This window comes from Pogona vitticeps, chromosome 3 (assembly GCF_051106095.1).
Source record: "Pogona vitticeps strain Pit_001003342236 chromosome 3, PviZW2.1, whole genome shotgun sequence".
Lineage (NCBI taxonomy): Eukaryota > Metazoa > Chordata > Lepidosauria > Squamata > Agamidae > Pogona > Pogona vitticeps.
The window spans coordinates 34,468,464-34,483,699 of record NC_135785.1 but is presented as its reverse complement, the minus strand read 5'-3'; the positions used below and the strand labels follow the sequence as shown (position 1 = coordinate 34,483,699).

Genomic DNA, 15,236 nt, shown 5'->3' with positions numbered 1-15,236 from the left:
ATAATCATGGGAACTAATGCAACATGGTGTAATATGTAACAATTTTAGTTGCTATGCCTTAAAACCTGAAAGGTTATTGCTGGTCTGGAGAACTCTGGGCTCTCTAGATCTTAAGGGACTGCTACTTCCATGATCTTTTACCATCGTCTAGGCTGCCTGAGGCTGATGGGAGTTGCGGCCCAACAAAATCTGTAGGACCAGAAGTGCCCAGGCTTATTGTTGTTCAATAAATAAACTGCTAGTGATGTGATTGAATTATTAATTTGTTTTTTGTGTAAATGAACACCAAAGACAGTAAAAGGGAACAAAGCACCCAGTTAAAGTAGTGATTATTTTAAATACTTATTTTTAAATGGTTTGTTTTGTTTGTTTGTTTTTGTTTAAAGGGTGATCCAGGACCTCCAGGTGTACCTGGGCTAATTGGGCCAGAAGGTCCTCCAGGATTTCCAGTAAGTAGAAGGTCTAAATTCCCTAAAACACTCCATTTGGAGGCTGGTTGGTAGCAAAACCGCAAATACTAGTAGATCTATATCTATAGACCAGTGGTTCTTAACCTTTGTTACTCAGGTGTTTTTGAACTGCAACTCCCAGAAACCCAACCAGCACAGCTGGTGGTGAAGGCTTCTGGGAGTTGCAGTCCAAAAACACCTGAGTAACCCAAGGTTAAGAACCAGTGCTGTAGACCACCAATACTTGTGGTGCCCTTGCGCAGCAGCCTACTCCCTTCTAGTTAATAGATCTGGGAGTTTACAATTACTTTCTTATGCCATTCCAGAACAGTGACACCCAACAGTAGTATAACCAACTCAAAAGATGTCATGGCCGGTACAGAAATCTCAGATGTGGTTATAGCTGAAGCCACTCAAAGGCAAATGGAACACATTGAGACCAAAATGTCCAGCCTTAGGGTGGGAAGACCTTGGGCTATTAATGTAGATCACAGATTTTAAAAGAAAATTATTATCAGTGACTGTACTTTCAGGAATATACTTTTGTGCAACATGAAGATTGAATTGTTCCTTCCTACATTGTTATCTTTTAAAAAGATTACATGCAAGATTTAACATTTAAGCCCGTCCCTCCCTATTTATCTCTTTCTATAATTTTCATTTGTTGAAATCTCATCTCAGATAGATTTGAAGGGAAACAGTTAGTCACTTTATTTGTATGTTTGCCTTTTAGGGATCACAAGGAAGACCAGGAGTCCCGGGACCTAAGGTAATTCAGAACGGTGATATAAATGAATATTTCAAAAGTACCTCCAGTATAATTGAGCTGCTTATTACCAGTTCTTTCACTGATTTATTCTTTAAAAATATACATTTTTGAAAGATGTTTGGTTTCGTTTTTAGGGTCTTATGGGTGCTAAAGTGATTGGACCCAAAGGAAAGAAGGTAACAATAAACAATGCTATCTTATTTTTCCTTCTTTTTGTGTATATCTGTGATTGTGTATATACATACACTGGCCAGAATCCTATTTATGCTCACAGGCCTTAATTCATCTATACAAATTTCAGCAGTGAATTGCCATTAGTTAAGAAGTCAGTGTAGGCATTTGCTATCACACACCAATCACAGAAACTTGGTGCTTGACAACAAATGCCTAAATTTTTTAACTTGGACAATTTGATGCTGAAATGTACACCAATGGAGTTACATCAGCATACTATTTCAGTTGGATTCTGGTCATTATTGTTTTCCTGCTCATTGTGGACCTGCCAAGAGGACTAAAATGTCTTGCATTGGATTCAGGTCTTCATCAAAGTTGCCTCTTTTTTTTTTTTTTTTTTACAGCTCCTGAAATTTGTTGCAAGAAGAAACTTGCTTTGCCTCAAACATTTGCACATTTGCAAGGCTTACAGCCTACCAGGCACACTTTATAAAATGTTAATACAGTAGCAAAATTTGTATACAGTCCTGGGGGGGAAAGTGCAAATACACATTTAATCAGTGGGCAGAAATGTATTTGTGAGATGCGTAAATAAATATGAATAGTGAAGGGATTCATTTTTAAATTATGCATGAACATCTATGTAGTAAAAACAGTAACAGATATCTCACAACCTAAATTTCTACTAAAGAAGAACAAGAAAAAAAATACATCTAGGATTCAGAAAAAGCCAAGGAGATCAAAACAAAAAGATTTTCACATCTCTACCTGTCCGTATTCTATAGTAGGCTATGTTCCATTCTTGTATTTTTTTATGGAAAATATTTAAAATGTAGCTATCTACTGTATGTTCTTGCTGCTGTATAATCAGTCCTTTTAACCGCCACTAGCTGTTTCAGTTCACCTCAATTTCAGTCCAGATAACTGCTGCAAGCTCTCTGATCTTCATAGCTTAATCTCTGTTAGTCTTAAAAAATGAGTCAGGACAGATTGTTGTGGTTATCTTTCTTAAAATCTAGGATTTTGGCGTATAATATCCCACTATCTGTAACTGTGCATTGACATAGTTCACAGCAACACTTGTAGTTCTTCTTTTTAATTACAGGGCGATGTTGGACTAATGGGCCCTCCTGGACCAACAGGAACAGTTATTGTAACACTAACTCGAGCAGACAATTCAACGGTAGAAGTATAATACTGCTAGTTGCTTTCATATTTCTTTTTTAAACTCTATAAGCCACTCGGATGCTTTGGTTGGGAGAAAAGCGCAGTATAAACTAAATAAATAATAAATATGTTCATGAGACTTACTCCAAAATGTAGCTGGCTTTGAAGTAGTACATGGAGAAAGGATCTAGGGACCTGTGTGAGCCACAAGCTGAACATTAGTCAGAAGTATGATGTGACAGGAAAAAATGTTAATGCATCTATTGATGCAGCTTCTATTGATGCAGCTTCTAAACTAAACAAAAGCTGCATCAATAGAAGCTGCATCACAAGTTGCATCAATAGAAATACAATTTAGAGATCAAGGGAAGATATTGTACCACTCTGCTTTGCTTTAGTCAGGGCTCACTTGGAGTACTATATCCAGCATTGGTTTTAAAATGATATCAAGACAGGAATCCGAAACAGTGGGACCAAGATAGTTAAGAATCTGGAAATCGTGCCTCATGAGGAATGGTTGAGGGAGCTGGCCATGTTTTACCTAGAAGATTCAAGAGGTGATACACTCAGCCACTCACAACTTTTAAATTTGTGAAAAACTGGCAAATGGAAGATGGAGGAAGTTAGCTTTCTGTGGTTCCCAATGACAAGAAAGGAGATTCTGACTAAATATTAGGAAGAACGTCACCATCACAAATAAAACTAAAAACAAAAACATTGTCACATCTTAAAGAATAACTGTTACATGTCTGTGTGAACTTCCATGGATACATCCACTTCTTCAGATACTTATTCAGACAATGTGAATCCCATTACCACCTTCTCTACCTATTTTCCTAACCAGCTGTATCTCTCTCAGTATCTATTCCCTCTCTCTCTGACTAATCAGCCCTATCTCTATCTATCTCTGTCTGCCTCTCATCCCAATCTCTATCTGGCTCCTCCTTCTCCTGCCAAGCCTCATGTAGCTGCTGACTCTGCCTCTCCAGCCCTAGGTTCATGCAAATCAGCCCATGAATATGAATGACATGAGTGCTGTGGGCGGTTACCACAGTCATCATCACAAATAAAACTGGAAACAAAAACATTGTCACATCTTAAAGCGTAACTGTTATATGTATGTGTGAACTTCCATGGATGCACCCACTTCTTCAGATACTTCTTCAGACAATGTCAATTTTCATGGATTTATCCATGGATATTCAAACTGAAATATAACAGGACGTTTTTACATTGGCACAACTTTTTCATGTTTGTCTTGTCTTATCTGATATGGTTCCGCAGACTGACGCAGCTACTTCTTTGGAAATTATAGTAAGAGGTACTTGATAGTAGAAATGATTACTTCTGAAAAGGGGTGGACTCCCCTTTCTTGGAAGTTTTTAAACAGAGATCTGATTATCATTTGCCAGGCTTGTTTTAGGTGTGGAATTCTACTATGGCAGGAGATTGGACTGATTGATCCTTTCTGCCCCATCTAACTTTGCAATTCTGTGAATCTGTGAAATAAGTTCTAAATAAATATGTATCAAATTGCAACCCAAATATGTAGTTCTTGGACCTCTTTTTCATGCCCATGCAGTCTGTTTCTCCAAATGCACAGATTTCTTTTGCCGCTTTTCTTTCTTCTGTTTTTCAAATTGGTGTGATTTTCGAAATAATACATGTGTCCTTCTCCAATAAAATTAATTGATTTCCCTCTCTCTTTTTTGGTGACAGGAATTAAAAGGAGATAAAGGAGACTTGGGTTCTCCAGGAGCCCCTGGGCCCCCAGGAGACTCAGTAAGTGACACTAAAATCAATGATTAGATTGTAATGTATTCTTCTGACTTGTCATGTCTTTAAGAGTGTGTGTTGTGCCACTGCATCTACTATTTGTCTAATGTCTTTAATTAATATACAAATTAATTAAATTATAAAATCATCTAGAATGAACAATGAACATACATCAGTTCTAATAAAGGACCTTTAAGCATTTAAAAAGTTAAATAAAAATACATCTGTAAATTCCATGGTGACCTTAAACTAAGAAGCCATATCTTTTCTCTCACAGAGGTGGTTGTGTCATATGAATGGCCTCTGGGAAAAAGGATTAAGTATTTTCCCAGTGGTGGTATCAGCAGTTGGCATGCCTGGGCAGCTGCTAGAGTACCAGTAAACAGTCAGGGCCACAAACACACACCTGTGCTGGTGTCTGGGTTTGCAAACCTCTGTTGTTATTTTCCATAATGCCTGACTTCGTGTTTCTTCACAGCATTGTGAGAAACTTGAAGTACCCCAGCTGATACAAGATAAACATTCTTTCTGATATAAGAAGCAGTTCACTAGAAAGCAATTTGCCAGGAGACCTCTGTAATGTGTCTTATACCGGCCAGGGCAGGAGATTAGGTGAATTTTTGCCATCCTCATACTGCCTGTTTATCTTCCAAAAACAAAAAAACTAAACTAAACAAAAAAAACCCACGAACCCTCACTTCTCATTTAAGCTAATAAAAATAAAAATGCCTATGTTAGTTCAAATTTGGCACAGGTTTAGTGCTTAATCAAGGACATGTCACAGAACAAATATTCAAATCTGGTTGTCAGTTGTAATGACTCTGCAATGCGTCAAGACGTACTATGAGGTTATTTGCAGTGTACCAGATGAAAACATATTATTCAACTGCCTGTCCAGACAGTATAATTCAGAGCAGTCTGGTTCAGATTTAAAAGATTCTTATCTTCATTGCTATCTATTTTATCTCACACTTGAGTGATCCTTCCATTCACAGTGGAGATGTTTATTCTCCTGTGAGAAGGGTCTACGGAAGTCTTTGGATTGCTGACTTACCCATGAGCAAGGTTTACCCAGTTTACTCACATGTAAGGTTTGCCTGCTTTACTTCCAAATACGATTTACCTAGTTTGCTCATGTGTAAGGAGACAAAAGCAACAGCAGCAAAGGCAAGCTGGTGGTAATGATGCAAGGAGGGAAGGTTGGGGAAACAGAAGAGAGGTGAGCAGGTTACAGTGACTTTCCTTTTGTTGTTGTTGTTCAACTAAGTGGCATAGTGAAACAGCAATGCATCAACCTATCATAGTATACATATTAAACATATTGTACCGAAAGACACACTAATGTATTAGAGCTGCACTGCATCAATTAGGGAAATATTAAAAGAAAAGATGAAAATCAAGGACAGGGTTTCTCTGTCCTCCCTTTTAATGTCGCAACCCACCTAAGGGTTGTTACCTCAAATAGTGCCACCTACACCTCCATTTGGGTGTGAACTAATTATCCTCATAGGCTACAGTGGCATAACGAGCAGGTCAAACACAGCAAGTCAAAACACAGATGGATGCCATAATTTGGTTGGAACTAAACAGCACCAAAAGTGATCCAAATAGCAATCTATGGACAGGTCCTGAGTAAGAGAGAAACTGAATGAGATGTTCTGGGTGAAACTGGAGAATGAAGAGCATATTTCTGTAAATGCTTTCTGAATATTTTGTGTTTATATACCATTTTGTCATTAAAAAAAACCTCAAAGCTTATCCAATTCTAGAGAAAGAAAAGTGTTTTAGTGCCTGGAGATAGGAAGACATGAATTGAAGAAATGTCCTTAAATATTTTGAGCCTTGTACATATGGTAACAGTGGCTTTAAGTGTTTTAAGACTTTATTTTTATATTATTATAAACATTAAAATATTGTAAAATGATGCAAGATGCACAGTCAGGACAGCAATACAAGTTTTTTTTAAAAAATGTGCTTGGGGGGGATTTCTGTTTTAGGGTTTACCTGGTGATTTTCGAAGTGCAAAGGGAAATCCTGGAGAGCCAGGACCTCAGGTGTGTAGCCCTTTTGGTTATGATTTGATGAGACTTTTAAAAAAAAGCTATCCAGTATTGTAGAAGCCTCTGTCAATCTCAGAAGTTTCAGTTTAAAATTAAACACATATTCTGAAAAAACATGCTTTGATTTTCAAATCTGTTCCAAACCAGATTGTTTATGTTGATTCTATGAGGATGCCTCTTGGGAGTATTGTGTATTCATTTTCATATCTTCAGATTTGTTCAGTTGTGTTTCATTAGAATAAATATATTGTATGCTAGAAGAAGCATATAAACTTCATTAATCTATTTTATTCAGTGATGATGATGAAAATATATTTAATATTGAAAGCAGTGCTTTTCCTTTTTCTTATTTTTTTTATATTAGGGTAGACCTGGAAAGGATGGTGTCCCTGGTCCACCTGGTATACAGGTAGCAAGAAAATCTGTCAACTGTGTTTTATCATTGTTGATAAAGTGTATGGATGCACAGTTGTGGCAAGGGTAGCTCAAGCTTGAAAATATATTAGCAGAACAAATTGCCATCTGCGTTCAGTCCTAGGATGGCATAGCTTAAGAAGAACAGGGTTAGCAGCAGAAAACAAGGCAAAGCTGAAGAGCCAACATTCCATAAACTAGAGATTGTCCTCCCCCATCTTCCGTAAAGATGCCATTGATTTTGGAACCCAGTTAACGGAGGAAGGTTTCTGGCTAGACGTGTAAATCCAGACCCCCATGTATCATAGCTGATCAATTTTTTTTTTAAAGTGCTATTCATGCCTACTATTCCAGAGCAATACCCAAAGAAGCAAAGAAGTCAGGACCATTGTATGATGTGAAGCTAACCAAATCTTAATATTTAAATGTTCCATATTCAATAAATATTGATTTTCTAAACCATATGTTTTGGCAGTATCAACCTGCTGTTGGAGTCTAATGCACAACATCCCTTTTGAAACTTTTATTGGAACTTTTAAATTGGAATTGAAATCTAATGTACATCTTCCATTTGCAATTAAACCTGGAAATGAATCACATATGTGAAATCCTGGACTCATAATAAGTAATGAAAGTGGTTCAGTGTACTTCAGTATTCTAGTAAGGTCCACTCCCTCAAACTGTGTTGCAGATAATCTTAGCATGATATGAATTGTGTTTTGTTTCTGCAGGGAGAAAAAGGAGAACAAGGTTTGCAAGGATTGCCTGGAGAAGTTGGTCCTAAGGTAAAAGCATGTTTTTTCAACCTATATTTGCATATTTTATATACCTCATTTTGCTTTTGTTGCAGATCAGTGCCTAAGAGTATTAAATCAAATAGGTAACATTTCCATTGTTTACTCAACTGTAAATATATAAGTTGTAACACTAATTTCTAGAATGATACAAATTATGTCATATTAACTAAGTTTTAAATCATTTTACCCCATGATCTCACTACTTCCAGCTAGAGTAGATTCTTTGATGCAATTGCTGGAAGTCAACACTCAGTAAATTTCATTAATTCAGTGGGCTCACTGTAGCTAAATATATCAGTTGAGTTCAGGCCTTTATACTTCACCTATGAAAGTATTCCTCATCCTAGTCTTTAGAAAGCGTGAAGTCCGGTTATTAGTCCCAATGAATGAATGAATGAAGTTTGTAAAGTCATCACTCAACTCCATTCATTTAGTGGGTCTACTTTAATTGGAGCAACAGATGAAGTTAGCCCAAACTGGTAGCCAACAAGAACCATGACAGAAAGAATTTCAGCCATGTATTTGCAGGGATTTGCTGTTCCAGCAAAGGATATGTTCTTCAGAGGTTTAGTACCCAGACACACACGGGGGGGGGGGGCAAAATAAAATGCTAAGGGGAATGAAAATATGGAAACAGAGATTAGTGTCCAGGATATGCAGAAATGTCTAGAAATGTTTTAATTTGTTTTTTTTTTTTAGGGTGTCTTTCTAGTTCACTCTTAACATATAGCCCAAGTGGCCACTGATTTTACATTCATTGTTGCCAGTACTCACAGTCTTTAAGTGTCATATAATTTTAAAAATTATGATGTTTCTTGTATTTATTTCAACGTGACCAGTTTTCATTTTCTAACTCAGGGAAGAAAAGGAGAAGCTGGCCGCCAAGGAATTCAGGGTCCAGTAAGTGCAAATTACATGTGACATAACATTTTGTTTTAAGACTTAAAATTAATAGTGTGTACTCAGTAATAAAACTGTTGATCAGCATGAGATTCACATTTTTTGACAGGGATAGTTAAAATATATTTAATCATAAGCTGGTTTTGTTTGCTTTTATCACTTGGGGGAAAAATTAAATGTAAAACCCAAACAGTTCCATAACAACAACATGCTGAAAGGGCAGGGTGAGTGGGTGAGCATCTAGCCAAAAACTGGCTGGTCTGACTAGGAGCAGTGTGCTTTTATAGCAGGCATCTCTTGCTCCCTAAGTGCCCGGTGATGGGCAAGGAAAACATAAAAGGAAAACGAATATAAGAATTAATTGAAGTTTATCTTAGAATATTAATTTACCAAATCAAGTCATCACAGAACTGCAATTTATGTGTGCTGTGCTTTTGCAGTACTGGCAGCAGTGCCTTTCTCTTCATTGTTATTATTTTTCTCTCCTCTTCTCTCTGTCTCTGTCTTTGTTTCTCTCTTTTTATTTAAGACAGAGTATTATGAGGAAGTGCCTGGTGAAAAAGGAAATAAAGGCTATTTAGGAATGCCAGGCTTGAAAGGCCAGCGTGGAGCACCAGGTGGGAGGCCATCAAGAGATTTTTTTATTAAAGTCTGTTACCAAAAAAAAAATGTATTGTGGCAATTTTAAGAGGATCAGATTTATGTTATGGATTATAGGCTGACCTGTGAGGGCTGTTGAGTAGTCAAATGTATACAGCAGGATGCTCTATCTGCAGATTCAGTTATTTACAGGTTAACACAACCCTATATACAACATTAAAGGGGTGGGTTTTATGGCCTTCATCCTGCTCCCTTGTAGCCTTTGTCCCTCCTCCTATATTGAGTTTGCTACTATCTGCAGTTTCCAGTATTCACCATATATCATGGAACGGATCCTCCACAGATACAGGAATCCTACTGTAACTATATGCTTCACAGACACTATGGGAAGGATTGACTATAACTTTATTTTTTACAGCTGCTGTAGCAGATCTATCTGCGACAGCCCAACTGCTCAAACAAAGCTGTGATAAAGAAAAGAAAATAACTCTGAGCAATTCCATAACAATAGCATGCTTCTGTGTCTGAACTACCAAGACATATCCTGCCTCTTGGAATCCCAGGGATTGGCAGAAAAAGGGGCACTCACACTGGGGCCCATACTTGCTGCAGAGGCCCCTAAAAAGCCATCTGGCTGCTGCACTATGGGGGTTTCTCACTACTAATCTCCCATTCTACTGACTGCAACTATGGCTTGGATTAATTTGTTGTTCTTTGTTTGTAATCCAGAAACATAGTGACATAAATCTGTTAGTCTTAACAATGCCAAAATGCTTCCGTTTTGCCACTGGCCATCCTATGTGGAGTTGTTAGTCACTGTAGTTCAAAATATCTAGAATGCCAAATATTCCCTTAAACTAGTGGAATGAGTGGGTCCTTCTTATGCCAACACTATTTTATAGTTAGGCCTGGTGAGGTCTGTATATCCACTGAAACAGGGTGGCAATATCCTCAGTTGATGACATGCACTTTAACCAATTTTGTTAGACCTCCAGCATGCCCTTTTTACTTGTCCCTTGCCTATAGAAGCTAGAAGTCTATTGATATCTTGAACTGGAAAGCAGAAATCATGCAAGCAATGTTCACAAACTCTTGGACATGATGGACTGTGCAAATAATTGCATACAGTACTCCATCAGGTGTCTTGGTGGATGGTGGATGGCCCGCAAAAAGCCAAGACCACTTGTGCAAATGCTGTTATACACATGGTGTTTTATAGCAGAATTTTGTCCATCAAGTGTGTTATTTATCTATGAGGTCTGAAATGCAGAAAAGCATGAAAAAGAAGCTATTTATCATTTAGTCAGACTAGCCTAATTTTCTCAATGCTGATTGGCAACAAACCTTCAGAGATTTAGGTGCAAGCTTTTCCAGCCTCCCTGGATATATATGAGATTGAACCTGCAACTTGTATCTAACACGGGGATTATAATAGTGAAACAGAGTCCATGAAGATCTTGACATAAACTTAGCTGAAACAAATTGTATCTGCTGCTGGGTTTCAAGATCTGTTATGTGCATTGCATCCAAATATTCTAATTTTATTTAAACTAGTTATTTAAAATATTTTACCCTGTCTTTTTCCTTAAAAAGATCCTTTTGCCTTAAAGATACCTATACTTAAGAGTATATTAAAACGTTTTGGTCAATTGAATAATGAAATGTTAATAAAATTGGCTGCTTTGAAATGGACAATGAGAATCTGATTGTCCTCTGCTGGAAATGGTTTGATGCCATAAAATACATGTTGGTTTTAGTAGAAAATCTGTATAAATTAGTACAATTTACTTTCACATAACCATCCATAGGATTATGATGTAAGTGTGTTGCAGCTGACCATAACATTTTTTAAAAAGCTATTAAGGAAAAGGGCACTAAAATAATAAACATTCATAATAATAAAATAAAAAATACTGTCATCTTGATATAGATGTGTAATTCATATTTTGTTCTTGCAGGGCCACAAGGTCCCTCTGGTATCATTGGTAGCCCAGGTATGTATTGTCACTGTGATGGAAAAAATAACACAAGTGGCCCAAATTCTCTGACTTAGTTAGACGGGTGTAGCACAAATGACATAACTTTTCAAGGAGAGTTGCCCCCAAGTTAAGAAATCAGCATTGACATTATCAGTTGCATACTGATTTGTGTGACTCAGCATGCAGCTGATAATATCTATGTTGATTTCTTAACTTGGAACAGTTTGCTTCTAAAAGTTAAGTCATATGCATAGCCATGCAAGAGGATTTTGGCCAGAGGCAATTACTTACTACAGTTACTAAAAGCCTACTGTATACCACAAGAAAACATGAGGTTCTATTTTGACTTCAAATTAAATTCTTCTAAATGGCTGAAAGCACTAGGACACAAGAATTAAAGACAAGTGTAAAATGCTTTTAACCCGCTGTAAAAATTTGCCTTATAAAATCTTACATTAGGCATTTCACAACCTGGTCCAAGAGGTCTACCAGGTTCTCCAGGTCTCAAAGGAAGGAAAGGTGACAGAGGACAACCTGGCATGAATGCCATTGGACCACCAGGACTTCCAGGACCTCTCGGACAGCCAGGCCCAGCAGGGGCTGTAGGTCTTCCAGGACAACCAGGTAAAGATACATGGCAATGTCATTATGTGTGTATCATGCCAGTCTGCAACACTGGAGTTACCCCAACTGCATCTCTTACAGCTAAGAGCAACTGCAGCAGCAATTATTGATGCATTTCTTGCAAAGAAAACAAGAATATTGGAAGATGGAACCTTTTGCACAACCAATTGTGCAATTTCTTGTGCAACAAAAGCTGTATTGGATGCCATCTCTGTACTGACTCTGAACATGTGCAGCCACTGGACCAACACATGTTGTAGCACTGACATCAGTGGACAAAGACTAAAATCATACATCTATTGCTTCAGGATTTTTTTTTCCTCCTGCACTAAGTACAACCAAGACACATAAGAGTGCAGGAAGAGAAAAGACTACAGCTGGTTACAAAGATCCCTATAGCAAATCAATGTTAAACAACTACAATAACATCAAAGGGGTAACTGATAGTAAATAAATGCAATTCCTCATTTGAGTTTCTCAAAATGTTAAGCATAGCTAGAAATATTTTTAATATCTGTGGCAACATTTATTTATTTATTTATTTATTCATTCATTGCTTCATTAATTGATTGATTCATTCATTCATTCAGAACCTAATAAGGATAACTGACTCCCCTAGGAGTTCTATAAAGATGACAGATAGATAGATAGATAGATAGATAGATAGATAGATAGATAGATAGATAGATAGATAGATAGATAGATAGATAGATAGATAGATAGTTAGTTAGTTAGTTAGTTAGTTAGTTAGTTAGTTAGTTAGTTAGTTAGTTAGTTAGTTAGTTAGTTAGTTAGTTAGTTAGTTAGTTAGTTAGTACATAGTTTCAAAAGTGCCTGGAATTATTGCAGCAGTGAAGACACTTATAATGAGATACTCAGATGAGTTTGGTAAAGCTTGTTACTGGTTATCTGGTTTCATTCTGGGAATAATCCTTTACTGGGATGATGGCAGCTATGATCAACCATAGAACCTGTTCTTTGCCTGTAGATCTATAAATCTCTGTCAGACTCCTGGGGGAGTCATTTATCTTTATCAGATTCAGATTAGTTATTTATTGCATTTCTATCCTGCCTTTCTCCCAATGGTAGGACTCAAGGCTGCTCATATAAGTTAGAATTGATTTATGTCTTCTTTGTTGTCAATGCTGTTATATAAATCTAGCTTAAAGGTTCTCTGAAACAAAGTCCAAATGGCTATCAGTGGTCTTGTGAGCAAGATGTTAATCAAGTTTAATACATCTCTCCCACAAACAGGTAGAATAACTTTTGAAAGAGGTCCACAAGGATCCCCTGGAAGCCCAGGATGCATGGGGCCTCCGGGCCTTTCAGGAGAGATTGGAGCAAAAGGTTAGTTACCTTGCTTGCAAAGATATCTTCTAACCTTTAATAATATAAGAACGGCAAGGCAGCAGATAAAAATCGTAGCCCCAGATCACGGTGATGAAAAACAGACAATGTCTAGACTATTTGGGCAGAGCATTGTCGTCAGGTAAAGAGCAGTTGACCTTGGTTTTATTTTCACATGGAGCACATACACAGGAGTCAGACCAATGTTTGAAAGTGTACCAATCTTTTCAAGTGCCAGTGAGTGCTTTATCCCACACCATGTGCAAATGTGTGTATGTGGCATATACAAGAGTTCTTGTGATTTAAAAATTACTGTACTGGACTTAGGTTACATTCACCAGCCAGCTATTAATCTTCATGTATTACACTGAATCATGATTCGGCACCATGTACAGTAGCAACAGTAAGCCTTGGACTCACACACAGTTCTTCCCATCCCTTTTCCCTCATGGGTAAAGCAGCAGTTCAACAGCTTTTGTTTCATCTTTAATTAACTTTCAGCTTTCCACATTGTCTAAGCTGAGAGCTGTTGTTAATATTTGCTAGGATTGGTTGCAGCAAGCTAGTTTCAGAAACAACAAATAGAAACTATAATGTTAACCACAGTTTCTCACGTAACAAACAATGGTTATAGGTGACAAAGAAAATATGCTTCCAGACTCCTTCTTCCAACTGCATCAGAGGACAGGGAATAGGTTAGTATAGCAAGCTGTGCCTTGTTGTGATTGGTCCTTGCCAGTGGCCCAGTAAGCATGGTGCTGAACCATAGACTAATCTGACATGTAAGTGCAGGTTTAGCATAATCAAACCCATAGATCTGTCATGAAGAGAAAATGGACAACCCATGTACCATTGATGCTGCCCTGAGTATTTGAAAAAATGGTAGAATAAAAATTGGGAAAATGAGTCAATTGTTAAAAGCTATATAGGCACAGGCTCACTCTTGCTCGCTGTTTTTAGAGGTTGCCTGTGTTTATTATCCTTTCTGTGATGTAGATTAATAATGTTTAATTTGAGGAGATAATTACCTCAGTATCTGCTCCTGGGAGCTACCATATTGTTCAAGAAAAGCTCATGCCATTGGGGATTGGATGCACAAACATGAATTCACTTTATAATCCTTGACAACAAACTTGCCAAAGATACTTGTGCTTTTAACAAAATGATTGTCTTCCTACGTAACTTCTAACATTTCATTGCAGGTGAAGAAGCAGGCCCATGTGACCAGTGTACCTATATCACAGGAGAACCGGGCCTTCTTGGTATACCTGGACCGGAAGGACAACAAGGAGTTAAAGGTAAAAGGTGGTGGAAGTGCCTAAATATCATTAAAATGTATCATTATTTTAAAACAAGTGAAAATCTCTGTTTGCTAATATGTTCTTATTTGTAGATGAGTTTATTCTCTAATGTCAAATAGATTATAAATTAATAACAGGACTTAGATTAATTTAGAATAAATAAGAATAAATAAGTCCTTAGAATATTTAGAATAAATAAGTCCTTAGAATATTTAGAATAAATATGTACCTTCCAACTCAGTCCTGGAATCCCATATTATACTGCCAGAGTGTTCTATGTTAAGCTTTAGAAATGACAAAATGGTGTAAGAAATCAGCTTCTGTTAGCATAATGGTGCATTAACCCAATCCACTAAAATTAATGCTGCAGGCAAGAGGTTCAGGATAAAACAAAATCTTGGTCCACTTTTCTTGAGAAAATCGTAAAGGATACACCTATCTGTATTACCAACTTATAAAGCAGAAACAAGGGCAAACCAATCTCAGATTCATTTTTAATACAGAGAAAATGTCCAAGCACTATAATGTCTGCTCCTCTGTATGTTCTTTCTCTGTTCATGCGCTGAAAGGATCAAGAGATTAATGAAATACATTATATACAAAACAGTCATTAGTACAAAATAGTCATCAAAGTATTGTATTGATGGAAGTAAAGAATTGCCATGGTGTTATATACTAATAAATTAAGGAAGCAGAGGTGGCATTTTCCAAGCATAACTAGAGTAACATGGGTGCAAAACACCTTTATTCATATTGGGCCATTACAGTACCATATTCTTCAACTGCTAGGAAATTTGGCTTTAGTCCACAAAGCATCAACTAAATGTAATCTCCCACTCCTCTGATATGGGGCTTGTCCTGCTCCTGAGCGTCTTTATG

At 37.2% G+C, this 15,236-nt stretch overlaps 1 protein-coding gene across 1 annotated transcript in view; it reads left to right on the top strand.

Moving 5' to 3' along the window:
- The window catches only part of COL4A3 (collagen type IV alpha 3 chain), a 99,980-nt gene that overhangs the window by 39,026 nt on the left and 45,718 nt on the right, over positions 1-15,236 (top strand). Inside the window, exons 10-23 of the mRNA XM_020792621.3 lie at positions 387-449; positions 1,183-1,218; positions 1,353-1,394; positions 2,498-2,575; positions 4,279-4,341; positions 6,333-6,389; positions 6,760-6,804; positions 7,541-7,594; positions 8,465-8,506; positions 9,036-9,123; positions 11,065-11,100; positions 11,545-11,709; positions 12,964-13,056; positions 14,259-14,354. Coding sequence (XP_020648280.3) covers positions 387-449; positions 1,183-1,218; positions 1,353-1,394; positions 2,498-2,575; positions 4,279-4,341; positions 6,333-6,389; positions 6,760-6,804; positions 7,541-7,594; positions 8,465-8,506; positions 9,036-9,123; positions 11,065-11,100; positions 11,545-11,709; positions 12,964-13,056; positions 14,259-14,354 — 958 coding nt within the window. The remainder of the gene's footprint in view (positions 1-386; positions 450-1,182; positions 1,219-1,352; positions 1,395-2,497; positions 2,576-4,278; positions 4,342-6,332; positions 6,390-6,759; positions 6,805-7,540; positions 7,595-8,464; positions 8,507-9,035; positions 9,124-11,064; positions 11,101-11,544; positions 11,710-12,963; positions 13,057-14,258; positions 14,355-15,236) is intronic.